This window comes from Pelodiscus sinensis, chromosome 27, assembly GCF_049634645.1.
Source record: "Pelodiscus sinensis isolate JC-2024 chromosome 27, ASM4963464v1, whole genome shotgun sequence".
NCBI classification, from domain to species: Eukaryota; Metazoa; Chordata; order Testudines; family Trionychidae; genus Pelodiscus; species Pelodiscus sinensis.
The window spans coordinates 14,890,985-14,917,259 of record NC_134737.1 but is presented as its reverse complement, the minus strand read 5'-3'; the positions used below and the strand labels follow the sequence as shown (position 1 = coordinate 14,917,259).

General features: G+C 60.2%; 1 protein-coding gene across 6 annotated transcripts in view; it reads left to right on the top strand.

Moving 5' to 3' along the window:
- PPFIA4 (PPFI scaffold protein A4) overlaps positions 1–26,275 on the top strand; it is a 143,412-nt gene that overhangs the window by 39,780 nt on the left and 77,357 nt on the right. For 5 of the 6 annotated variants that reach the window (XM_075910026.1, XM_075910022.1, XM_075910024.1 and 2 more), the window contains exon 2: positions 13,848–14,738. In XM_075910026.1, the coding sequence (XP_075766141.1) occupies positions 14,502–14,738 (237 nt within the window). In that variant the 5' untranslated portion in view covers positions 13,848–14,501. Of the gene's footprint in view, positions 1–10,692; positions 11,339–13,847; positions 14,739–26,275 lie in introns of those variants that run through there. The other variant, XM_075910023.1, reaches the window with a different exon arrangement.

Here is a 26,275-nt window from a genome sequence, read left to right as displayed (position 1 = left end):
GGCTTGCTTTTTTGAAAGTACTGCTTGCAGTCTAGATGCTCTTTTTCGAAAGAGGTTTTTTCGAAAGTATCTTTCGAAAAAGGCTTGCAGTCTAGACGTAGCCTTGGGGTGAAGGGGCTGGGAGAGATGATTTGATAACCAGGGTGTTTTTGCTCCTCCCTTGTATAGTCACCCCTAGAAAATGTGCATTCCTGTTGAAAGGACAGAGACTTTGTCTCCTAGGGAAAGAGATAGGATACGAATGGAGATGCCTATCTCCTAGAGCTGGAACGGACCTTGAAAGGTCATTGAGCCCAGTCCCCTGCCTTTACAGAGCCTGGGGTGAGGCGTGGAGAGCGGGCACGCACCCCCCACCGCAGAAAGTCCCGCAGCGGGGAGCAGAGGAGACCACCACTGACATGAATGGAGCTGATCCCAGGTCTCGGAGCCGTTGATTCCGCCTGTGTTGCATGTCCTGGTGACAAATGGGCCACTCACCCTTCTGTGAGACCACCATGCTGCTGGTTGATGTGTAGAGACCTCCCCCCTCCCCAATTTCATACCCTGTTGTCTGCTCCAGCTCGTCTAAGGGCTCTCCAGCCGCCGCATTGTCTTGAACTTCGCTGGCGTTCATTGGCGCGTAGACCAGATCCATATGGGGTCACTGGAGCAAGGGGCGTTAAAGGGACAGCGCCCATGACAAACCAGGGCCTCCCTACACTCAGATCCTGGCATCTTTGCAATTGCAAACCCAGCCGGGGCAGAAACGGAAGGGCAGGGGGGTCTGGAAGCAAGTCTCCCTTCCCCATCTTTAAAGCCACAGCCTGCTAGCATAGCCACTGCCCATGCCCAGGGCAAGATACCCCCAGGGCCCGGGCTCGGCCCCCACAAGTGGCCATTGAAATGATGCCGATTGGAAGTTCAAAGTCCTCTTGCGCCTCTGTCCTCTGCTCCGACCCAGAGCCACACCTTTCTCTTGGTACCAGAGATCTGATGCGGCTCTGGCTAATCCCTGGAGCTCTTCACCCCAGGTGGCCCCCACCTGTTCCTCCACCATCCAGTACAGCGACACCTAGCCCACTGAATGCAGCTGGCTGCATGGGGCTAGTTCCCAGTGGCTGTTGCCAGGTCCAGGGGGCAGAGTTAAGGTGATGTGGGCGTTTGCCTTCACGCTGCGCTCTCTGCGATTCAGAAGCTGGAGGGGGCTGAGCTCAAGGGAAAGGCCACGAGCAGTCACCCGGCAACCTGCACTTGGCGCTAACGGTGCGATTTGCCATTTGCAAAGGTCACGTTACAGAATCAAAGCACATCACAACTGTTTGAGAGTCAAGCCAGCTGAGGCCCAGCGCAGGCTGAATCATAGGCAGGAATCCAGCCCTTTGCTTCCTTTCTGTCAACGGGAGTGTGATTTGGGGCTTGCCTGCATGCTCAGTGTTCCCACGGCACAGCTGTAGCACCTCCGGGCAGAGCCCACTCACCACAGGCACCAGCTTCCTTGTCTTCCAGGCCCTCACTTCACCCCCCCACCCCTCCTCTTCCTGCACAGTTCTGTCCCCCACACCTCCTGTGCCCCACCTCTCGTCCTCCTCCTCCCCCCCCCAGCACCACCTGCAGGCGGGGACAGCTGTTTGCGGCTGATGGGAGGCACTGGGAGGGGGGGAGGAGTTGATCGGCAGGGTTGTTGGTGGGTGGGAGGCGCTGGGGGGGGGGGGGGAAGCCAGCTGCCAGTGGGCGCTAAGCACACTGATTTTTTCCCATGGGTGCTCCAGCCCTGAGTTGGTGCTCATGGAGTTGGTATTGATGCTACCTACGCCAGCAGGAGGGTTCTCCTGGCTCTGAAGTTAATCCACCTCCCCAAAACATGGTAGCTGGGTTGGCAGGAGAATTCTTCCATCAACCGGGTGGGGGGCTTGACAACACCCCAGGGGGTAGCGGTGGATTTTTTCACCCCCTTCCCTCGAGTGATGCAGAACACACTGTGATGTGTGCAGTGCACTGTATGAGCCAGGGTGCACACACAAAGGCCAGAGCCACCCCCGAAACGCTCACTTGCTAGGCCAGATGTACCCTCTTTCCACGGCTGTGCTGGTCGGTCAGCCTCGATGCCTTCCCAAACCGCCAGCCTGGCCCCGCCCACACTCCGCCCCCAAAACACCTGCTCAAGGTGTACTGGGGGCTGCGTGTCGCTGCCCCCAAGCATCCGCCCTGCCCCTCAAGCCACCCTCCCACTTCCCTCCCTGTTGTCTGGGGCCAGGAAGGCTCCGGCCCTGCACCACCCCACCTCCTTTCTGCATGGGCGAGGCTTGGGGTGGGGCTTGCTCCAGTCCCCTACCCCAAGCTCCCTTCTGCACCCACCCTTTGCCCCAGATCCCGCACCTCCTCCATAGATAAGTGTGGTCCTTGACCACTTACCATATCTTGGAGGGGTCCCTCATCCAAAATGATTGCCTACCCCTGGAGTAGACGATTGTCACATTACCGAATTGGAGGGAAGCAGCCAGATCGCTGCTGCACCCCTAGGTGGGGGTGTTGGCCCCAGAAATCTGTATGAAAGGGAGCCATGTGGGGTATTGAATGGGAGCTTGTTGTTTTCTGATCCTGTGTACACTGTTTATGTGAGTATATAATGTCTGTGTATGTAGATCTGTAATCTGTGTGGAAACTGAAGATTTCCCTGCATGTGGTTAAGCATTGGGCAGGGCCGAGCCTGTGGACATGCTAATTACCTGTGGGACAATGGTTCTCAATGGGCCAAAGACACACCCAAAGAATGGGGGCTGTCCTGAGAGCAGCCAGCAGGGAACATAGAGAGGCTGAGGACCAGGTGACCTGCTACTTACTAGAAGAGGCCAGGAAGGGGGTATAAAGAGGCCATGTGGTCGATGCCATTTGGTTCTCAGCTCAGCACTTCATCCCAGAGGCAGCACTGCAGGGATTGAAGAGCCCGGAAGACCTGTGAACCCATCCTGGTCGTAGGATGTGCAATAAGAACTTTTAAACCAGCAGCTGTAACATCTCTGCTAGCGCCTGCATCGAGAACTGGGAGATTCGGTGCATGTAACGTACTGTACTTTAATAACCTTACTCTCAGGCTTTTCTTTCTTGTGATAATAAACCTTTAGATATAGATTCTAAAGGATTGGCCCAGCATGATTTGTGGGTAAGATCCAGAGGGTAAATTGACCAGGGATCTGTGGCTGGTTTCTTGGAACCGGACAGGACTTGTTCGGGGTAGGTGGGATTGGGTGCTAGGACCCCCCACCTGTGTATAGGCCCGGGGCCATCGGATATTGCTGGAGTGTCGGAGGGGTTTTGCTCGGGAGGCTTCAGGCAGGTTGCTGAAGCGCTCTGTGAGACTGGTTTGTGGCCTGTTCGGAGAGGTCACCAGTCAAGGGGGCTGTAAGAAGCCCCGGATTTGAGCAATTCGCCCTGAGCGGACGCCCTCAGCTGTGCCCAGACACGGCCCGGTCCATCACAACGATCGAATGGTCTCTTCTGATCTTAAAGTCTTTGAGTCTGTTTCTTAAGTGGGTTTCATCTCCCTAAGCGCTGAAGTCCCTTTTCTCTGGGAAGACGAAGATGACAGGAACTAAGCTGTGTGACCAGTGAGCTAGTTCCAAAATAGGAAAGCGACTGTAACATGCCTCATTTCTCAGCAGGAAGTGCACACGGTGGCACTGAACCCAGGTTTATTTTTAATTTTGCTCCTGAATGTGGAGTGGCTGGTTTTTCCCAACCAGCTATTTCTGTTGGCTTTTTGCGTCAAACTTTGTAAGTGTGAAAGGCAGGGAGGGGTCAGTTTAATTAATTCTCCCTGGGACAAGCTGAAATCTGACAAACTAGATTTGCGACTGGAGAAGTGTTCTCACCAATATTAGAATGGAACGGAATAGGAGACCCCCTCTTTGTGGGAGCGTTTGCTTGCCAAGTGAATGCGACGCTCATTTCCCGTCAGTTTTTACAACGATCTTGGACAGTATTTCTCAAACTTCTCAACCAATCACCCAGGGCCAAGTCAGTATTCAATCAGCAATTCATCAGTCATGTGTAGACAGAGCCAAGACACTTCTAGGCATGTACTGAATACACCACTACAGTCCTGCAAGCATTTGGCATGCGGTATGGGTGAGGCTCAGCAGTTACACCAAGGAACAATGCAAATCACCAAGATTTCTCGTTACGTTTACTTGTAACCTCAATCGTCACTTGATTAAAAACCGGCCAACGGATGGGTCTCAACATGCAATTGTAAGCAGGCTCAGTCTTTTACTCGCCAGCCCGCCTGCCGGATCTGTTCTTGGCCCTATGCTATTAATTTCTTTTTATCAGTGATCTGGAAGAAAACATAAAATCATCACTGATGAAGTTAGCAGCGGACACAAATTGGGGAAGTGGTAAATAATGAAGAGGCCGGGTTACTGATTCAGAGGGATCTGGATTGCTTGGTAAACCATGTGCAAGCAAACTGTGTTTTAATACAGCTCCCGGTAAATGTCTCACCAAGAAAGAGACTGCAGGCTGTACTGACAGGATGGCAGCAGTGTTGAGGGGAAGGGAGAGGGAAGGTGTCACTGCAGAGACTGGCTTTTGTTCCCCCCTTGCTGCCCCGATACAGAGGCAGCGAGGGGGAGGGAAGCGAGCAGTTGACTCGACTGCCTGATGAGCGTATATCCTTAACTCTGACCTTGCTTTAAGTTGTGATCAAAGGTTGTCCTGGCTCTTACTGTTTAGGAGCTCTCGATCAGACAGACTCACCAACAGACAGACACGCGTTTCTAAAATGTATAGTAAGATAATGAGCAATTCAGCCTAGCGGAGGAAGGTCTCACGTGATCCAGTGACTGGAAGTTGAAACTAGACACACTCAGACTGGAAATGAGCGTACAGCTTAATAGTTAGGGTAATGAATCACTGGAACAATTCACCAAGGGTCATGGTGGGTTCTCCATCACTGACAATTTCTAAATCGAGGCTGGATGTTTTTCTAAAAACTCTGCTGTAGGAATGGTTCTGGGGCAGGTTTCTGGCCTGTGCTAAGCAGGACCACACAGTGCCTGCTAGCCTTGGGATTTATGGGTCAGTTCTTTAGTACCCAGCGTATATATCACACTTCCAGGCTACGTCTACACTGGCCCCTTTTCCGGAAGGGGCATGTTAATTTCACGAGTCGCAATAGGGAAATGCGCGGGGGATTTAAATATCCCCCGCGGCATTTAAATAAAAATGTCCGCCGCTTTTTTCCGGCTTTTAGAAAAGCCGGAAAAGAGCGTCTACACTGGCCCCGATCCTCCGGAAAAAGCGCCCTTTTCCGGAGGATCTTATTCCTACTTTGAATAAGTACTTTGAAGTAGGAATAAGATCCTCCGGAAAAGGGCACTTTTTCCGGAGGATCGGGGCCAGTGTAGACGCTCTTTTCCGGCTTTTCTAAAAGCCGGAAAAAAGCGGCGGACATTTTTATTTAAATGCTGCGGGGGATATTTAAATCCCCCGCGCATTTCCCTATTACGATGGCTGAAATTAACATGCCCCTTCCGGAAAAGGGGCCAGTGTAGACGTAGCCCCAGTGTTTTTTCAGGTAGGAAGCATGAGATTGTAAGGAGCCTTTGAGAGTGTCGTCCTTACTATGTGAATAGTTGGGTGTGGAAGGGTTAAGATTAGACTATAAGAAGTTACTGCTTCAGTTGTTGTTTTTTTAAATCGCGCGGAGGCCAATTTGCTTGGCTTATAAAGGAGAGCATGTGTATATCGTTAGGTAGAATCTGAAGTGTGGTTACTGGAGGTCTCCCTACTGGGTGCAGACACAGCATGGTAACTATCAGTTATTTTTGTTAAGGAACAAAAGGTAGGGTTCCCAGGTGTCCGGTTTTGAACCTAACAGTCCAGTATTTGAGCTTTCTGTTTGGGAAACAAATTGAGAAAATAGAAATGTCCAGTATTTTCTAAATAAGATGGAATGTACAGGGCTCGACGAACCGCGGCGAGATCTACTCGCCAGCCCCGCACCGCGCATGCGCCAGACCGGCACTGTGCATGCGCGCAGCGCCGGTGCACGGGGCGACCGGCTGAAATCTACTCATGACGGGTGAGTAGATACAGCGATTTGTCGAGTCCTGGTAATGTGATGTGATGTCATGTCATGTCAAGTGCGTCCGGTATTTTTGTTGAAACCATCCGGCAACCCTAAGGAAATACGCTTTTTGAAAAGAAACCTCACCACTTCTTATTCGGTTAACTCTGGTCTAAGGGTGGCTCCCTTCCACATGGCTGGTCCGGGTGTCAGAGGCTTTTTATGTTTGATTCATTGCAGTATCAACTCCCTTTATTAATTAGGATCCCCCCCCCAGACCTTTAAAGCATTTCCTTTTCATAATTCAAAGATGCGCCCTGGTTTATAACTTTCCAAACTCCTTCCTATTAATTCTAGAATGTAACAGTTATTTACAGTGAAAACAGCAAAATCCTTTGTCATTTTCCATGTCTAATGACAGGTTCTGTTCATTCTTTGGCAGGGTATGAGCATGTCACGTTATTTAGGGCTTACAGTGCAACCAAAGACACGCTTCACATACAGAGAGGTGTGAGTCAGAGTCCCCCAGCAAACAGATCTACAATTTGGGGAGAAGGCAAAGTGGTTTCGGACATTTTGGGTAACAGGCAGTTTGCCCTGTTTGACCGTCAGTCTGACAAGTCATTTCTGCCTACACGGGGAAGCTGAAAGTTAAACCGCCTCTTTAGTCTGCCTTAATTAAGGCTCTCCAGCGAAGATGTTTAAAAAGCCCTAAATACTGCCCCATCAAACTACGCCGAGTGTGTTCTGCGTGTGCTGCATCGGAAACAGTTAAAGCTGTGTAATCGTTGTCACTTGAAATGTCAGCTCACACTAGGGGGCGCTGTAGGGAAATGTACCTCTGAGCTCAGCAGCCGGGCTAGAAAGGGAGGACTGAGGGAGCAGCCTGCTTTGCCTCGCTCTGTTGTGAGGTTCTTGTGTGTTGGGGCGCTGGAGCCGAAAGCCGCGTCTACAGGGGTGTGAAAAAACCCCCTCCGGCACGTAGGAAGTCACCGTGCTGCAAAGCGCCCACGTAAACGGGCTCCCATCCCCCTTCTTTCGATGGCTTACACAGTGCCGGGCCGTACTTGACCTTCACAGCGCTGCTGCGGCCACGTTTAATGTTTCAAATGGGGACGTAGCCTATGAACATAAGAACGGCCGTACTGGGTCAGACCAAAGGTCCATCTAGCCCAGTGTCCTGTCTGCTGACAGCGGCCAACACCAGGTGCCCCAGAGAGGGTGGACCGAAGACAATGATCAAGCGATTTGTCTCCTGCCATCTCTCTCCAGCCTCTGACAAACAGAGGCCAAGGACACCATTTTATCCCCTGGCTAATAGCCTTTTATGGACCTAACCTCCAGGAAATTATCTAGCTTCTCTTTAAACTCTGTTATAGTCCTAGCCTTCACAGCCTCCTCTGGCAAGGAGTTCCACAGGTTGACTACACACTGTGTGAAGAAGAACTTTCTTTTATTCTTTATTAAAGCCGTGCTCCCTTGTGGTCTTCCAGCAACGGTATTTGTTTTAGAATCGGATTTCTCTGGGCGTGTGTTGCTGAAGCCTGGGGTTGAAGAATAGTATCATTTATGGGGGGTTATACGGCTCGCCAGATCTGACTAGAAGGTTCCAGGTTCGTCCTCCTTCCCCAGGTCACAAAGGTTGACGGCTGTAAAGCTCTGTTTCTGGAGGTGGAGCCACCACAGCGGCCACGCTCTCGGTGAGGATAGGACCAAATTAAAACATTTTGTATTATGACTGGTATTAAGATGGCAAACAATACAAAGCACACAGCACTGGTCACGCAGACTGAGTCTATCACCCCGGAGGGCAACATTAACGAAGTTTGGTTATAATTGTGCTTATCTAAGAATGCAGAGTTAGTTACCTAGTATAGTACCGTACTTACACACCCTCTCCCAGAAGACCCGGGCATGGAACACGTACCCGATTGAGTGGTGAGATCGGGACATCTGTTGACTATGCATGAATAAGATCGTTTGATGCCCCTCTTGGACCTGCCTAGAGGTTGGAATTGGTCCTGCCTAGAGCAGGGGGCTGGACTTGATGACCTTCTGAGGTCTCTTCCAGTTCTATGATTCTATGATTTCCCCTTGACGTGGGAAAAGCAGGAACCTGTGGTTAGGTGCAAGGCCTCTTTTAGGTCTCGCGGAGTCACGTCTCTTACCCTATCTGTGTTCTGACCCAACTGAAAAATTTGCCACAAAAGCCTTTCGCAATTTCGAAAGAGAGATTAAGGACATTCAGTTTAATTTCTAAAAAGATATTAACCCTTTCCTACCATGCTACGCTACTGCTAAAGCCAACGTCATCCTGGCCGATATTCCCGCAGGCCTTGCAGTACTGCCAAAATATAATGCAAGGGATAAGATCGGAAAGTAGATCGGTTTGCAGGCTATACTGTGCATGAATCACTGAGTTCTGTGTTTGCACATTCTGAGAGATTTGAAATTGTCACCTGCCGTTCCTGCTTCACAAAAGCGGTCGCATTTCTGCTTATGACAGGCGTTCTTTTCCTGCCTGTATTGCAATCTCTCTGTTGGAGGAGGAAAAGGTTAGCTCCCTTTGGAGCTGAAATCTGTGACGGAAGCTTTATAACTGGCACCAGGCACTTGATCAAAATGTGGTTTCTGTATTAAACTACGGAGCTGGATTCACGCGATAGAAGGGATGGAGTTCTTTAGCTGGAATTAAAATTAAATGGAAAGCCACCCTCTTCGAATCTGCTTTGGGGTTTTCAAGGGTTGGCTATTTTTAGTCTTCGTTTGATTTCACTAATTTGATGATTTAACGCCCATCCAGCGCTGAGACGGGCTTGTTGATTTGCCCTTGGTTTGCTGGTTGTATTGCTGACTGGCAGTTTGGTTGAACATTATTAATAGAGCCCCGCCTTGGCAAAAATGCTAGCTGCAAGCACATCTGCAGATGCGGATCCTCGCAGAGAGAGCAGATCGTCACAAATTTGCAGGGCCCTCGGTATAAAATGTGTCCCCGGATCAGTGTCCACAAAAATGAGCTGCAGCTATGGGATGTAGTGGGGGGGTGCTGTCTGCTCTATAACCCAGTGTGCTATGGTGGGGCCTTGCTGGTTGCTGGGCTTGGGTAGTAGGTGACCTCCACTGGCGGCTATTTGTAGGACAGCGGATGAGTCACTAGGCAAGGGGCTCACAACCTGTCCGACAGGTCGCCTCCCAGGGAGAGAGACAAAGGGAGGAAGGCGGAGACCATCCCCTGGTTGGGGGGCAGGGCTAGAAATGGGGCAGTTTCTGGTTGGTATCATGGAGGAGACAGCCTAGGGAAAGGGGCTGGGATTTAGGGGCCCAGTCTCCCTCATCTCAAGGGGGCTGAGGCATCCTAGGCCTGCCCTGGAACCAGATGACATCTGTGCTGTGCTGTATCCTGGAGAAGCAATAAACTCCCTCTGTTCTACTGGCAGATGGAGTCTGTTCGTGCTATTACGGGGGTGCAGGAGTCGGGGGAACCCCAACGCGCCGTCACAAGCTATCTGCATCATTCTCTGCGGCTTTGCAGGGCTCTAGGTATTAATTGCAGCTTCGCTTTGGTGCTGGGTTGCCTTGGTTTCTCGTTTGAAGTGTTTCGATAGGATGTGAAAAGACAAGAGTCATGTGTCTTTCCACAAGCCAGGTTAGTTTGTGGGGGACACTGGTCAGTCAACCTAACAGCCTCTTTGCTCCTGACACCCGTCAGGCTGCGGACAGTGCTGCTGGCAGAGGGCGTAGGGATGTTGTAGGTTCAGCGTGGAAGAGGCCAGTGGGTAGAACAGGGAGGGAGGCTGTAGATCAGGGATGGACAATAATTTTTGCAGGGGGGCCACTTAATGAACTTTGGGACATGGTCGCAGGTTGGCACCAACCCCTGGAATGGGCGGGGCCTGCGGAGGAAGGGGCGGGGCTGGGGACTAGCCTCCCCCCCGAGTTCTCCGGGACTGGAGGCTTTGAATTAAAAAGACAGCAAAGGGCTCGCAGCTCCTGGCCCCACTGCCGTTGCATTGCCTGGCTGCTCCCTGGGGTTGCTGCGGCTATTTACAAGGTCCACAGCTCTGGCCCCTCTAGGCTAGCGCCGCGACTGGCAGCCCTTTAACTAGCCACAGCAACCCCAGGCAACGTGGTAGTGGCAGGGCTGCGAGCCGAGTCCGTTAAATGGCTGCTATTGAAAGGGCTCACGGCTCCGGCCCCTGCAGGGGTAGCACCGCAACCGGGAGCCATTTCAATGGGATCTTGCTGCCTGAGCCACTGCCTGGAAATTCGGTGGCCCGGGCAGCAGGCTATAACCAGAAGGTGGCCAGATGCAGGGAGGTGGGCCAGATCCGGCCCCTGGGCTGCATTGTGCCCAGCCCTGCTGTAGATGGAGGAGGCGGAGAGCAAAGCCAGAGGGAGAGTCACTGTTGATTGCAACAGGCAGGGCCTCCTGTCTCCAGCTGCCTCCCCTGTTGGCTAAGGCGCGGGAGCTGTCGATTTGGGCTCCAGGACCCAGCCCAGATATTCCTCGGGGCTAAGCGCCGAGACGTGCCGAACACCTGCTGTCACAGGGCGTTTCAGGCACCCTGCCTCATTGAAGCCCCCGGGCTCTGCAGAGAGAGTGAGGCTGGGCCAGGATTATGAACTTTCTTTTTCCCTTGCAATCAGTTTGCTGCGAACGGGCGCCCTGGAGGAAACTGACACGGCAGAGCAGCGAGCGGTATCAGGCGCTGCACAGCCACGGCAAGGTCAGGGCACCAAACGGCCTTTGGTTAGCACAGGGCCCAGTGCAGCGGGGGGCTGAGTGCAGTGGCTTTGCACCCTCTCTTCAGACAAGATCAAGGGAAGCCCTTTTTCATGGAGCACGTTGCTAAGCTGTGGAACTCCTGGCCGCAAGGTATCGCAGAAGCAAAGAGCTTCACGAGGTCCAGCGAGGAGATTTGATGTCTCTGTGGGGAACGAGAACGCCCAAGCTGTGCTAGGCCGGGTACACGCGTCAGAAGGATTATAACCCTCCTGCATGAGGGCACGAGCCGTCTGTGAACTGCTAGAAATTCTCCCTAGAGGCAGGTTATTCCATCGTTCTCCGGGAGGGGGTTCCACGCCCCTTTCCCTTGGCCGTGCTCAGAGACAAAGCAGCAGGCCTTAGCTCTGCGCTCACCCTGCCAGGCCGCTCTCGTGTCCTGTTGATTTCTCTTGGCTGAAAGCGGAGGACCACTGTGCAGGAGCCGAGTGACTGAAAATCCAGGCTTTGGGCGGTCCTGGGGGCCAGCAGGGAATTTGAGCCCCGCGCTGCAGCACACAGCAGTGGAGGTAACTTTATAGCAGCGTGAGAGGCTTTCTGCAAGCTGAGTCAGCCTGTCAGTTAAGACATTTCTTGGGAACGGGGGTAAGTTCTGCCCCCTACAGCTCCAACCAGGACCCCCTTCTGGTCCCTGCTCAGCTCTTCCGAGAGTCCCCCAGAGCACAAGACCATGCTGCCGGGCGTCGAGGTCTTGGCCGACAGCGGATCCAGGAGGAGATTCACGGTGCGCTGGCTGGCCGCGCCTTTCGGCCTGCCTGTCCCTCTGGCCAGCTCTCAGGAGGGGGTCGCAAAGCACTCACCGCAGTGCGGCCCTGGGTCTGGATGGAAGCACGCCCGGTCAGATTGCAGGGTGGTTACAAGCAGGCAGCTGGGCCGCTGCTTCCCACTGGCCAGTCCACAGCCCCCCTGGCTCTGTGACCTACTGCACATGGAGCAAGTGCAGACGCCCCGGGGCGGGGGGGGGGGTGTTCATCTTCCCCAGCACCCTGCAGCCATCGGCAGGGGCCGGGAAAATGCCACCGGTGTGAGCCAGGTGACACATGGTGGCATCAGCTGGCAGGTGCAGCTCTCTCCTCCGCCGACTGCTCTGCCCTGGCTCCAAGGGCTGTAAGGAAGGGGCGGCTCCGACTTCTCTTTGAGCCAGGCCGGACCCTGAGCTCCCCCTCCGGGCAGTCCCCAGGTCTCAGTAGCAAAGCCCTGGCTGTACCTAGGGATGGAATAGTGAATCCTAGAATCAGAATCCTAGGGCCGGAAGAGACCTCAGGAATCATCGAGTCCAGCCCCCGATTAACCGATTAACCCGTAAGAAAAGCTTATTGGTTAATGCTATCGACTGCCCGCATTTCCCTCCCCACCCCTGCCAGTGCATTTTTTAGCAGGCTGGCTCAGTCCTGGCTCACGCAGGGTCCGGGACCTACCCCTGCTGCGGCTCTGCATTTAAAGTATATTAGAAGCCAGGCGGACAGGCAGCCTGGCTAAGTTCCGGCTTGCACCAGGTCCGGGAGCTCAGACCGCCCCAGACAGGGGCTGCTGCCCCTCCACACTGCTGCCTCTGTGCAGGGTGACAGGCAGCCGGTCCGCAAAGGGAGCAGGTTTTTAAACTGACTCCTCTCGTGGACCAGCTCCCGCCTGGCATCCTCCGATGAAGGTAGCAGTGCGGGGCGGCAGGGGGTTCCTTGGGAGTGGGGCCGGAGCGCACTGGCTGCCAGCCCTACCCCGGCGGACTATCGAATAGTCGAGCAACCGATAGGAACTCACGAGGTTAGTCGACTGTTCCGTTAACCGAGATCTAACAGCCCTGGCTGTAACGTGGCCGGCGAGCCAGGAACCAGGGTGGTATCAGCAATGCCTGGGGGTTGCTTCAGAGAGGGTGGCCACAGGGCCCCCTGCTTTACAGAGAAGCGGGGAGTCCGGTCTCAGATCTGCAGCTCCCAGGAGTCCCCGGGCGTGTGCCCTGCCCCAGCTCTCCCGGGAGCCTGACAGCAGGCCTGCTGCTCCCGTGGGCGCCCCTGGAGCTGCCAGGCTCGCGTCCAGCTGTGGGAGGCACCTGCGTGGAGCAGGGCGGGGGACGCCGCTCGCAGCGGCCCGTCGTGAAGCCGTGCTATATTTGGCCTGGCCGCCGTGTGGCTGCGAGCCCCGGCCAGGGTGCTTCTGACAGCGGCTGGGAGAGGCGGGGGCAGGCGAGGACGGGGAGAGTCCTGATAATAGAGGGAATTATCCGGCTGATGGCTGGGCCAGGAGCCTGGGCTTCCCGGTGGCACGGAGCGTGAGCAGGGCCTGCCGCGGGAGCCAGACACAGCCGCATTGGAGCGGCCCGGGCAGCGAGCTAGCCCTGCCCAGAGCCCTCGCTGACCCGAAGGGCTGGCCAGCGCCCTGGAGCGCAGGCAGAGACGGGCAAGGTCCGTGCTGCAGTGTGAAGGTGGGGTCTGCAGCACCTGCCTGCCCACTCCTCCCTGGGATCCATTTTCCTCTGCTGGGCGTCGTCTGGGGGGCGTTTCTCTGGGGAGATTTTCTCCCTTTGTGGCCTGGTCTCACCCCTCCGCCTGTTACTTTGGGGAGTGCTGCGGGGGGGGGGGGGGGCGGCATGCTGGGATGCTGGGTGACCCTGGGATGCCTGTGTGCGTAGACTTGCTGCTGAATACGGCTGCTGTGGGGCCCAGCGGGCAGGTGATCCTGCCCGGGGCCGGCACGGGAGAGCGTCGAGCCAGCAGGTTCCTGGGTCGAGACCAGCTCTGCCCCGCAAGGCACATGCCGAGATCCCGCGGTAGATAAGGACGCAGGTGAGGGGCCTGGGAGGGAAGCTGTGGGGAGGGCGGTTCACTAGCAGCCGCCCAGGGAAGTGGAGGAGCTAAATGTACAGCACCGAGCGCGCTGGGGCTTTGATCTGGGGCTGGAGCACTGAGGTGCTCCAGTAATATGTGGGAATGGAATTTGGCTGCCCTGCTGGCTGGGGGCTGGCCGGGGTGGGGCAGGAGCAGGTGGGGCGTGTTTCACTGTGTCTCTGTCTCCTTCCCCTAGGTCCGACTTGGATCGTGGGGCAGAGGCCTGTCCGGGCCGGGGCAGTAACTCGCTCACTGCAAAGTGCATCGCTCGGCCTCGTGGAAGGTGGCTCCTTTATTCCAACGGACTGATTCTTGTTCACAATGTCCAGGCTGGGGAGCCGTCCCCAGGGCCCCCGCGCGTGGCTGGCCGCATCCGGTCCCTGACGGGGCGTGCGCTGGAAGGGCAGCGCGATCCTCTCTGAGCCCATGGCTTTGCTGCTCTCTGGCCCCCTGGTGCTGCTTTGCAAGGGATCTGCTCACCCGTGGGCTACGGAGCCACGGCCCTACGCCATGAACCGCAGCCAGCCAGAGGCCGGGGTCTCTCGGGGGCCTGTATTGGCTTGAGGACACCGTGTAGCCCATGGAGCGGGGAAGGCAGACCTCAGCCAGGCCAGCTTCGGCGTAACCAGCGCCTGGGAGCGTAGAGCAGCATGGGGGAGCCGCAGCCTGTCCCACGCTGCCTGTCTCTGGCGCTTGCCCCGATGGGCCACGGGCGGCTGTAGGGATGTGATCTGCCGGCCCACGGAGCTACAGCCCGAGAGAGCCCGCGGGGAGGCCGCCAGAGCAAACCCCTCGGCGAGGCTCGTTGGCCTCTCTGGAGCCCGGCACGTGGCTGGGCCAGGCCACCGGCATGATGTGCGAGGTGATGCCCACCATCACCGAGGGCGACCCCCTGGGGTCCCAGCAGGGCCCCGATGCGGAGGCCAACTTCGAGCAGCTCATGGTGAACATGCTGGACGAGCGAGACAAGCTGCTGGAGACGCTGCGGGAGACGCGGGAGACGCTGGCCCTGACCCAGGGCCGGCTACAGGAGACGCTGCACGAACGAGACCAGCTGCAGAGGCAGCTCAGCTCGGCCCTTCCGCAGGTAAGAGAGCGGCTCCGGCGCCCAGCCAGGCCGTGGGCGGAGGCAGAGCCGTGGGAACGGGGGGGTTTCTCCAGGATCCTTGCTCGCCCGGCTTTGCAGAGAGCATCCCAGCTAGCCAAGGTGGGCTGCTGCAAATCGAAGGGCCGGGACGGAGCCCGGAGATGCAGCGTTGCCGTGGTGCGTTGGGAACGGGGCACGGCCCGTGGGCAGCATTCCCAGACGCGGCCTCTCGCTTTGGGTGCCTGGCTTCCCGCGCCTTGGGCCTGGTACTTCTGAGGGGCCGAGCGCCTGCCACCCCCTCTGGCTGCAGTTGCAGCGATGGCAGCTCAACACCCCTGCAAAGCAAGCGTTGGGGGCGGGGGTGAGGATGGGCATCCAGGCCTCTTTTGGAAGTGCAAGTCTTAAGGGAGGCCAGGAGGCAGCCTTGAAGGCCAGCTGCCTGCTTGGAGACTCCGTGGGTGGGAAGGTCAGATACCCAGGGTGGGTCATGTCCCCTGAATTGGAGCTACTGAGGTCTGGAGAGCAAACATTCGTGCTCTCCCTGCTCACAGCCTTTCCTGTCCCCAGGCAGGATGGCCCAGTGATTAGGGCGCTACGTGGCAGAACTGGGTTGAAATCCCTCCTCTGCCACAGACTCCCTATGTGCCCTTGGGTGAATCCCTTAGTCCAGTGGTCCCCAACCTTTTGGGGCTGCTGGGCACCCGGGGGCGGGGATCGCGCGTGTGCCGCATGCTCGGGGCACAGCCCGCACATGCGCCGGGGGCCATGCACGCACCACGCGCCCAAGGTGCAAGAATGGGGAAGAGAAATGCCCCAGCAGGTGCCATGGCGCCCACGGGCACCACGTTGAGGACCACTGCCTTAGTCTCTCTGGCCTGAGTTCCCATCTGTACAATGGGGATAAATGCCCTGCCTTCCGCAGAGGGCGTGTGACGGTAAATACGGTAGAGATTGTGAGTGCTCATATACTACAGTCATGGTCTCCATAGACGCACATTGGTGCATGTGGGGCGCGTGGGCCATCACCCAGCCGGGCTCTCAGGACAGGGCCGGGTGGGGTGCGGAGGACGGGCAGCTGAGCTCCCAAACCTGAACACTTGGCTGCTGTAATATCCAGCTTTGCCCTCCCTGTTGGGGAAGGTTTTGCCATTTGGCAGGTTTCCCTGTTTGAATCAATTGTTCCAGATGGATGTAAAACAGCCTATGGGCTGGCGGGCACTGAGCACGGCCAGAAGGGGTCCGGTGTTGCAGGGCTTGGCCAGGGCCATTATGTCCTTTGTACAGATGGGGAAACTGAGGCACCACACAGGAAGGTGACTTGTCCAGGGTCACCCAGCAAGCCAAGCCAGGGAGAGAACCACTTTTTTGAATTCTAGCCTGGTGCTCTATCCACTAGGCCATGCTGCCTCCAAGGTGATGGGATCCAAGTGCCTAATTCAAAGGGTTCTAACCAAATTCCCCCCGAGCCTCGGACAGATTTCCTCCTGGCTGGTGCCACTTCGTTCGTTAACAGGGCTGGTTAAAAGGCAAGTATCTCACTAAAAAGCAGGGTGGGGCCAGGGTCAAAATCTGGTTCGTGGATATTTTCGCAGGCCCCAAAGATGAAGTGAGTACCAACGCCCAGCACTGTGCTAGCCCTCTCCCTGAGGGGCTATCCAAGCACTTTATTATCTCCATTCTGCAAGTGGGGGAAACCGAGTCACGGAGTAGTGACGTGACTTGCCCAAGGCCACCCGGCGAGCCCAGGACACGGCTAGGAAGAGAACCCGGGTCTCCTGTTTCCCAGTTCAGCCCCCAGCCTTACGACCGGGAGGCGGCTGCTGGAGGTGACAGAAATTGGCCGCTTGCCACCACTGACTGGAGACGGGCGCGTCGGGAGGTGTGTGGTGCAGAGTCCTGCTGCAGAGCCGGGGCTGGAGAAATGAGCGGAGGAAGCAAAATGTGAGCAGGGGAGAAGGGGGGTTCCCTGCAGGTCTGAGGAGGAGGAAAGAAGCTTGCGTCTTTGCTCGCCCTTCTCCCAGGCTGCTGGGGTGGTGCTGGCCGGCGCTCTGCTGTCGGACGGCGCGTCTGGCAGGGGGCGAACAGGGGCCTTTGGGCTGGGCGAGGAACATGGCGCCCTTGACGGGGAACAGCTGGGGATGTTTAGGGTGCTCCGGGGAGCGCAGTTTGGAGAACGCTGCATGGCCTGTGGGGCCAGGCCCCTCTCCTGGCCCTGGGTGCAGGACTGGCCTCCGAGGCAGTGGGTTTTGATGCCAGAGCATGGCCCGCAACTCTTTGCTCCAGCTGTGCACCCCCTTCTGCACCCAAAATCCCTCCCAGAGCCCACAATCCCTGTCCTGCCCCGGAGCTCCCTCCAGCCCCCTGACCCCCTCATTTCTGGTCCCACCCTTGAGCCTGTAGCCCCAGCCACAGAGCCCATACCCCTCCACACCCCACCCCCTACCCCAGCCCCCTGAACCCCTCATTTCTGGTCCCACCCTTGAGCCTGTATCCCCAGCCACAGAGCCCATACCCCTCCACACCCCACCCCCTACCCCAGCCCCCTGAACCCCTCATTTCTGGTCCCACCCTTGAGCCTGTATCCCCAGCCACAGAGCCCATACCCCTCCACACCCCACCCCTTACCCCAGCCCCATACCCCTCCACCCTCCCATCCCCCACAAGCCCCAGACCCCTCCAGCCCCTCCCCCTTCCCAGCCCCCTGACCTCCCAGCCACAGAGCCCATACCCCATCCACACCCCACCCCCTACCCCAGCCCCCTGAACCCCTCATTTCTGGACCCACCCTTGAGCCTGTAGCCCCAGCCACAGAGCCCATACCCCTCCACACCCCACCCCCTACCCCAGCCCCCTGAACCCCTCATTTCTGGTCCCACCCTTGAGCCTGTATCCCCAGCCCCAGAGCCCATACCCCTCCACACCCCAAACCCCTACCCCAGCTGAGAGCCCCCTCCAGCCCCCTGAACCCCTCACTTCTGGGTCTACCCCCAGCCCATATCCCCAGCCCAGAGCTTGTACTCCCTCCCACACCTCAATCCCCTGCCCCCCAGTGGCCCCTCCTGCACCCTGGATCACTGCATGAACCCACAGAGGCCTGGGAGGGAAGGAGAGCCTTGCTGATTACCGGCCAACGCCATTTTAACCACCTCAAGCCTCCTTCCTTCCTTGCAGAGCTGGCCCTGAAGCAGCAAGGCCCAGTGCATACGCTGGAAACTGCCCCCCCAGCCTAGCAGGGCTCCCCCGCCCCTCCAAAGCACCCCGCTCTGACCCCTGACCCCGGGCCGGCCCACAACGTTTTGGCACCTGAGGCGGGGAGCTCAAATGCCGCCCCATCCCCCTTTTCTCCTGCCTGCCTGTTGTGTCTCCTGTGCCCTCCTTCCTCCAGCACCCCCCCCCCCCCCCCCCGGTCTCTGTGCATCTAGAGCAGAGAGAATCCATCCGCACCAGCGCAGACACATCCACACTCTGGGTCCTAGTGGTGCCCCCCACAGTCTGGCACCTGAGGCGGCCGCCTCAGTTTGCCTCATGGAAAGGCCGGCCTGTCCCGATCTCGGGGCTCTGCCCTTCCTGGGGGGCTGGGCGCTGGCTGCCCAGGCTCCATCTCTGAGGCGTGGTGGCCGCTGCTCAGGCACGGAGGTGAGGGTGGTCGTGGAGTGCCTGGAAAAGCCACGTGTCTGCACCCACGTGCCGTGGCTGGAGGGGGTCACTGCAGTGGGGGGTTGATGCCAGTAGGTGGCGCCCCAGGCTCGTGCAGGTCCCCAGGTGTGGAAGGTGCTCTGCCTCGCTGGAGTCCGAGCTGCTCAGTTTGTCTGACCCCTTGGCTGGCTGTGGGCCGGCTGCTCCCCCCTCCGAGCCGGGCCCCCCGCTGCCCACGTCCCAGCTGACCCCTTGGCTGGCTGTGGGCCGGCTGCTCCCCCCTCCGAGCCGGGCCCCCCGCTGCCCACGTCCCAGCTCACCCCTTGGCTGGCTGTGGGTCGGCTGCTCCCCCCGCCGAGCCGGCCCCCCCCGCTGCCCACGTCCCAGCTGACCCCTTCGCTGGCTGTGGGCCGGCTGCTCCCCCCGCCGAGCCGGGCCCCCCGCTGCCCACGTCCCAGCTGACCCCTTCGCTGGCTGTGGGTCGGCTGCTCCCCCCTCCGAGCCGGGCCCCCCGCTGCCCACGTCCCAGCTGACCCCTTCGCTGGCTGTGGGTCGGCTGCTCCCCCTCCGAGCCGGGCCCCCCGCTGCCCACGTCCCAGCTGACCCCTTCGCTGGCTGTGGGTCGGCTGCTCCCCCCGCCGAGCCGGCCCCCCCCCGCTGCCCACGTCCCAGCTGACCCCTTCGCTGGCTGTGGGTCGGCTGCTCCCCCCGCCGAGCCGGCCCCCCCCGCTGCCCACGTCCCAGCTGACCCCTTCGCTGGCTGTGGGTCGGCTGCTCCCCCCGCCGAGCCGGCCCCCCCCGCTGCCCACGTCCCAGCTGACCCCTTCGCTGGCTGTGGGTCGGCTGCTCCCCCCTCCGAGCCGGGCCCCCCGCTGCCCACGTCCCAGCACACCCCTTCGCTGGCTGTGGGTCGGCTGCTCCCCCCTCCGAGCCGGGCCCCCCGCTGCCCACGTCCCAGCTGACCCCTTCGCTGGCTGTGGGCCAGCTGCTCCCCCCTCCGAGCCGGGCCCCTCCTGCTGCCCACGTCCCAGCTGACCCCTTCGCTGGCTGTGGGCCGGCTGCTCCCCCCTCCGAGCCGGGCCCCCCGCTGCCCACGTCCCAGCTGACCCCTTCGCTGGCTGTGGGCCGGCTGCTCCCCCCTCCGAGCCGGGCCCCTCCTGCTGCCCACGTCCCAGCTGACCCCTTCGCTGGCTGTGGGCCGGCTGCTCCCCCCTCCGAGCCGGGCCCCCCCTGCTGCCCACGTCCCAGCTGACCCCTTGGCTGGCTGTGGGCCGGCTGCTCCCTCCTCCGAGCCGGGCCCCCCCGCTGCCCACGTCCCAGCTGACCCCTTGGCTGGCTGTGGGCCGGCTGCTCCCCCCTCCGAGCCGGGCCCCCCCTGCTGCCCACGTCCCAGCTCACCCCTTGGCTGGCTGTGGGCTGGCTGCTCCCCCCTCCGAGCCGGCCCCCCCCGCTGCCCACGTCCCAGCTCACCCCTTCGCTGGCTGTGGGCCGGCTGCTCCCCCCTCCGAGCCGGGCCCCCCCCCCCCCCGCTGCCCACGTCCCAGCTGACCCCTTGGCTGGCTGTGGGCCGGCTGCTCCCCCCTCCGAGCCGGCCCCCCCCGCTGCCCACGTCCCAGCACACCCCTTCGCTGGCTGTGGGCCGGCTGCTCCCCCCTCCGAGCTGGCCCCCCCCGCTGCCCACGTCCCAGCTGACCCCTTGGCTGGCTGTGGGCCGGCTGCTCCCCCCTCCGAGCCGGGCCCCCCCCCCCCCCGCTGCCCACGTCCCAGCTGGGCTGCCCTTGCCCACCGTTATGTCATTGACATGAACGCAGAGAAGGCTCGTGCCCAGACCCCTGGTACATGCGGGCGAGCTGCATGTGCTTAGAGCTGTGCCCGAGATCAGCTGCCGCCCTGCGCTGTGTGGCAGGCCGGCTCTGCTGGGAGGTGCTGGGCGCCGTGTGGCAGGCCGGCTCTGCTGGGAGGTGCTGGGCGCCGTGTGGCAGGCCGGCTCTGCTGGGAGGTGCTGGGCGCCGTGTGGCAGGCCGGCTCTGCTGGGAGGTTCTGGGCGTAGGACAGCACCCAGGGCTGGTTGCTGTGGGATGCGTTGAGGCAGGTGACCCTGCAGAGCCTCGGCAGAGTGGCTCTCATGCTGGGCAAGCTCTGCCAGCAAACCGGGAGGGCGCTATTGGGCCGGGCATGGGGCATCTTGGGCCACAGACAGCCTGGGATTGGAACATGCCTCAGGCAGAGCGGGGAGCCACATGGGACATGCCAGAGTCCCAGGGCAGGACGAGAGTTACTGGTGGGGGCTGGGGAACCCCCCAAACAAGCGCTGTTGGTGTGAGACTGGGGGGCACAGCTGGCAAGGGCTCCTGGCATGCGCCTGGTACACAGCTCGCAGGCTGGGGGAGCCTGGGCGGAGCTGGGATTTGGGCTTAGTCTGCAGAAGAGAAGTCGGGGGGGGGGGGGGGAGAGTTGAGAGCAGCCTTCAGCTACCTGAAGGGGGGTTCCAAAGAGGCTGGCGAGAGGCTGTTCTCAGTGGGGGCAGATGCAGAACAAGGAGCAATGGGCTCAAGTTGCAGCGGGGGAGATCTAGGTTGGATATTAGGAAAAGTAATTTCCCTAGGAGGGTGGGGAAGCACTGGGATGGGTTCCCGGGGGCGGGGAGGGGGGGAGAATCTCCATCCCTGGAGGTGTTTAAGTCCCAGCTTGACCAAGCCCTGGCTGGGATGATGGAGTTGGGTTGGTCCTGCTTTGGGCAGGGGGCTGGACTCGATGCCTCCTGAGGTCTCTTCCCGCCCTAGGATTCCAGGGGACCTTGTGTCACTCCCCTCCCATGGCGGGGCGGAGTTCAGGTGTTTCCAGAGGCGTGAGGGGACTGAGCCACCTGCCACGTTACCCCCGGAGGTGCCCACGGCCCCTGTTCCTCCAGCCTTACGCACAGGCCAGGCCAGGCGCGAACAACGGTCCAGCCTGCTGTGTGCGACGCAGGCCTGATAGCTCGTGGCTCTCTGCCTCCCTCCCGCGCCCCGGCCAGCCCAGCCCTGTGTGCGCTCAGCTCCAGGGACGTGCACGGCACTGAAAGCCCCAGGGGGGTGCCGCAAGGCAGGTGCCTTGGGGCTGCGGGGCCGTGCTCTCAGGAGCCCTGGCTGCACCCTGCCCAGCCGTGCCCAGGTGAGGGAGGGGTCTGCCCGCCGCTGTGAGATCTCAGAGCCGTCTGTCGGGTGGAGCCTCCCCTTTGACTCCGTGCGCTGTTCCCTCCTGCCCCGAGGGGCTGTCTGGGTTACGGAGCAGGGTGTTGTCATGGGCCCGTCTGCTGTCTGGGCTGGAGCAGCCGGGCAGCGCAGGGACGGGGCTGGCGGCCTGGGACCGGCTCCAGCCCACGGGTCAGTGGCGGGTGCAGCGGAGAATCCGGGTTTGCTGCACTGTTGGGTAGGGGACTTGCTCTCTGCAGGGTGCGGGAGCAGCTCCACTTATGAAGGTCTGGGGGTGGCGGGCTGGCTCTGACCCGCCTGCCGGGAGAGATGCTGATGCTCCCAGGGATCCTAGTGCACAGAGCAGGGCTGCCTGCCTGTCGGGGGGGCAGGCTTTGGCCCCGAATCTCCCCTGGGCGGCGCCCGTGGGGGGTCCTCCATCAGAGCTCGGCACCTGGGGACCTTTCCCACCCCGTGGCGCCAAGGCAGGGCAGGGAGAACAGGGCCGAGCTCACTGCTCTGCCAGGGAGCATGGAGGCCTTGAGACATTCTGGCCCCTCGCTGACCTCCCACTCCTGCCCCTCACATCCTGGCGCCCAGAATTTGGCAAAGGCCTGAGCTCCTGGGGCGGCGACTCGGCTGAGCCCGGTGTGCTAACGCCAGGGCCATGCTGGCCCCCAGGCTGGGCGGGGGGCTGGCAGCGGGCTCCCTGCATATGGGAGCAGAGGGACCTCACCCGTCAGGGGGTACTGCATGCCCAGAAGAAACAGGGACATGCTCCATGCACTGCTCCTGGACCCCCCCGGGGCCTGGCCAGGGGGCGAGAGCAGGACTAGCTGCCCACAGCCCCACAGACTCCCGGTCCTGGGTGCCCTCACCCGTCAGGCCTGCAGGGCCCATCCCAGATATGCCCACTCGGCCGCATCCCCCTCCACTGAACAAAATGCTGCCTGCAAACGCCTCCTGGGCTCCATGCCCTCTCCCCCAGCTGGGCCAGGGGCCCGTCCAGCGTGGGCAGCTGGAGCTGGAGCCCCGGGTCGCCCTGCTGGCGAGGGCTGCCCACCCCGCGGGCGGATTAAGGGGCTGTGTGGATTTCCTCGCCGTTCTTGCTCCAATTGCGACTCCGCCGGGTCTCTGCGCAGGGAACATGCAAGCGAAGCAGAGCAAACTAGGTCACCGCAAAGGGCCTCCGTGCATCTGTGCGCTCCTCTGGGTCCGTCCGCTCCCGGCTCCCCGGCCAGGCATGGGGCTGGCTCCCGCGCACCCCGGCAAGGGCGCTGATTAGCGCAGGCAGCAGATGGGGAGTTTCTGTGCGCTCCAAATGCCGCCTCCTGCCGAGTGCGTGGCTGATCCCTTCTCAGAGCTCCAACCCTGCGCAGGCAGGCGGGCTCGCCGGCAGCGGAGCGCTTCCTCCCGGCTGGAATCCCAGCGCCCCGGGTCTCGCTGGCCTTCGCCCCTGGGGGCCGGCGCCCGGCTGCAGTGCTGCCCATTTCCAGCTCCCGGACGAGATGATGCCCCGGCATGAATACAGGGAGCAAATCCACCCCGCTTCCTCCGCCCAATGGGACTAATTTCAGCATGTACATGTACCAGGTAAGAGGGCTCCCCCCGGGAAAGGAGCCTCGAGAGCTTCCTCCCCAGCTGGGCTTTTGAGGCTGATGCCCCATCTGTGCCCCATCCGCGGGCATCAGTTCTACTGGGGAAGCCGAGTGCCCCCTCTGCCAGGCTGCAACAGACCCCCCCCCCCCCCGGAGAGCGCCGGAGTGAGGCCTTGACTCCTGGCAGGCTTACAGCGCCCTTGGCTGGTGCCATGTTTGGGGGTGGCGCCCTCATCTGGCTCTGCGTGTAGGTCGGGGGGCCCCTTGGCTCTTGCCCCATGCAGGTGGGGGCACATGCAGCTCAAGGTGCAGTCCGGAGAGGGGAGGCTCTGTCCTGCATGGGGCGGAGGAGTGGGAGCTCGTGGCTCATGCAGGGTGGGAGGGGGTGGCCGTGGCTTGACGCGGGGGTGGCTCTGTCCTGCTCTGTGGCCAGGTGGGGGTCGGAGTGGGGCAGGCTGGCTGTTTGAACTGACCCATGGGGCCGGGGAGCCTGCATTTGTGGGGGCTCATGAAGGCTGTGGCCAAGTCAGGAGGATCCCAGATACGCCAAACCCCCGGACTCTCTACAGGCGGGCGCGCAGCCCCGGCTGCCCACGTGCCACACCGCAGGGGTGGAAAATAAGGGGGATCCTCCCGCCAGGGACTGCTGATCTGGGACCCGCTGCCCCCAGCAGCAGCTCTGGGGCTCAGCTGCAGACAGCCAACAAACAGCGTCAGGCGCTCGCCTGCCCCGGGGCTGCAGCAGTCGCGTCGGCCGACCTGCCGGGCTGCTCCTCCAGCAGCAGGGGGTGCAGGGCGGGCTGCGGACACAGCTGGCCTTTCTGCCTGCTCGGCAAGGAGCGAGCCCCCTGCCTTCCCGTGCAGGGACCCAGGCGCTGGGCATTCATCCCTGGGGCTGGACTGCTTGTTTGGGGCCGGGGGTGTTCTTTGCACGCGGGGGGAGCTGTGCTCGGTGCATGGGGGTTAAGGGAGGAGGATGCACCTGGTGCACACAGGGTTAGGATGGGGAGTGAGAGGCCTGCATTAGAGGTTGTGGGGCCCCACGTCAATGGCTGGGTCCCCCTGCGCTGCAGCAGGGTGTCTGCAGTTGTCCCTGACTGAGCGCCTCCCCCCTTGCTGGGCTCCGGGGCACGGAGCTCCCAGATGCCACGTGTCGGCGCCCAGGCGGGGAGCTCCGCCGCCGGAGCGCTGGAGCCGTTCTGCTAATCCCGGCTGGCACGCCGGGCCCCCAAGGCAGAGTTGCCGGGCGGGGAGATTAAGCTGCCCTAATGCGTCTCACACGACTGACTTATGCACGGGGGAGGGCTGAAAAGGCTGGTTTGCAATCTCCATCCTGGCCTGCCTTCCCGTGCATGGCTCTGCCCGGGGGGCTTTCCCCAGCAGCCACCCCTCTGGCTCCCAGGCAGCTCTGCTCTCTGTCCGCCTCTGCCCAAGGCCCTCGCCCGGCATCGGGCTGCTCCCAGCCCCTGGCTTCCTGCCGGAGGTGTCCCCTGCTGACCTTTGCACTGGGAGACTGGCTCCAGGCCCGCGTCTGCAGCAGGGCCCAGCACATATTAGTGGCCGCCGGTCGAGCCCGCTTGCCCCGTGGGCCGCCAGTCGAGCCCGCTTGCCCCGTGGGCCGCCGGTCGAGCCCGGTTGCTGCATACACTTTCAGCTTCCAGCCAAAGCCTCCTCCCCGCAAGCAGTGACATCTGGGCACCATGTGGGAGGTGCTGCCCGAGCTGAGCCTGCTCCCCCGCTAGCTCTGGTGCTGTACCTGGACCCTGGTTGGGTCTCGAGTTTATTCCTGGGGCAGATCTGCCATCTGGAAGGGGCCTGTGCTCCCACAGAGACCCCACACAGCCCCCAGCCTTGGTGAAAAACCTGCGTCGGCTGTCGCTCTGTTCTGTGTTTGTACAGCCCCATGCGCAGCGAGGCCCGCGTCTAGACCTGGGCTACTCAGTTCAAAGGCCCCAGAACCCTGATCAGTGACGCGTCTCAGGCTGCAGGTGTTTTGTGGTAGATTCCCAGTGCCCTGAAAACGCTTCATTAGGGCTGGCTGAAAGCTCGGTCGCGCGCCGCGTTGGATGTAAGACGCAGGAGGCGCTTGGTGTGACGGCGCATTGGGGTCCCCCGTCTCCTGCACCCCGAAATGGCACAAACAGACTGCACCAGCCGGTGGAATAGAGGAAGTTTATTGCCTCTCCAGGATACAGCACAGCACAGATGTAATCTGGTCACAGAGCTGGGCTAGGGTGCCTCAGGCCCCCTTGAGTTGGGGGGAGACTGGGCCCCTAAACTCCAGCTCCTCTCCCTAGGCTGTCTCCTCCATCCTCACAGACAGCCACCAACCAACTAACCAACTTCCAGCCCTGCCCCCCAGCCAGGGCAGCATCCACCTTCCTTTGTTCCTCTCCATGGGGGGTGTCTGGCCACTGGTTCAACAAGTTTGGCACTACCTCTGCCTAGTGAGGTTTTCCCTGCTGGGTCTTGCTCCAGACAGCAGGGGTCACCACAGCCCAGCAAGTACCCCCACTACGTCACACTTGGCTTGATCGGCTTGGCTCTGCTGAGGCCTCGCCAGGGGTCCCGTGTCCAGTTCTGGGGTCGCATGCTAGGGAAGATGTGGACACGCTGGCGTCCAGTGGAGAGCCACAAAAACGGCCAAAGGTTGAAGAAAACGTGACCTACGGATAAAGGTTAATTAAAACCCGCAGATTGCTGAGAAGACAGGGTGGGGGGAGGGAAGCTCCCAGTATGCTCAAGGCTGTTAGAAACAGGACGGGGGCAGTTCTTGGTGTCCACTGAAGGTTGGACACGATGCAATGGGCTGCGTGTGCGGCCAGGGAGACTGAGGTTAGGCAGCAGGGGAAACTTTCTAACTTCTCGAGTCCAAGGGAGGCTGTGGGATCTCATCATGGGGGGGATTGTCAGACGGCTCCCAGGGCTGGGTGGGCATTTATCGGGCCTGTCTCAGCACAGGGGCTGGACTTGATGGCTTCCCTTTCAGCCCCATACGCCTAGGATTTTATGCAAGTGCGTGAAATGGCTCACGATCTCCCCTTCTAAGGGCTGGGAGCTGGTGTAAAATGCAGTGTGTCGTCTCTGCTTGTTTTTAAAGCCACTGGGAGAAGTTTGGAGGTTGGGTATG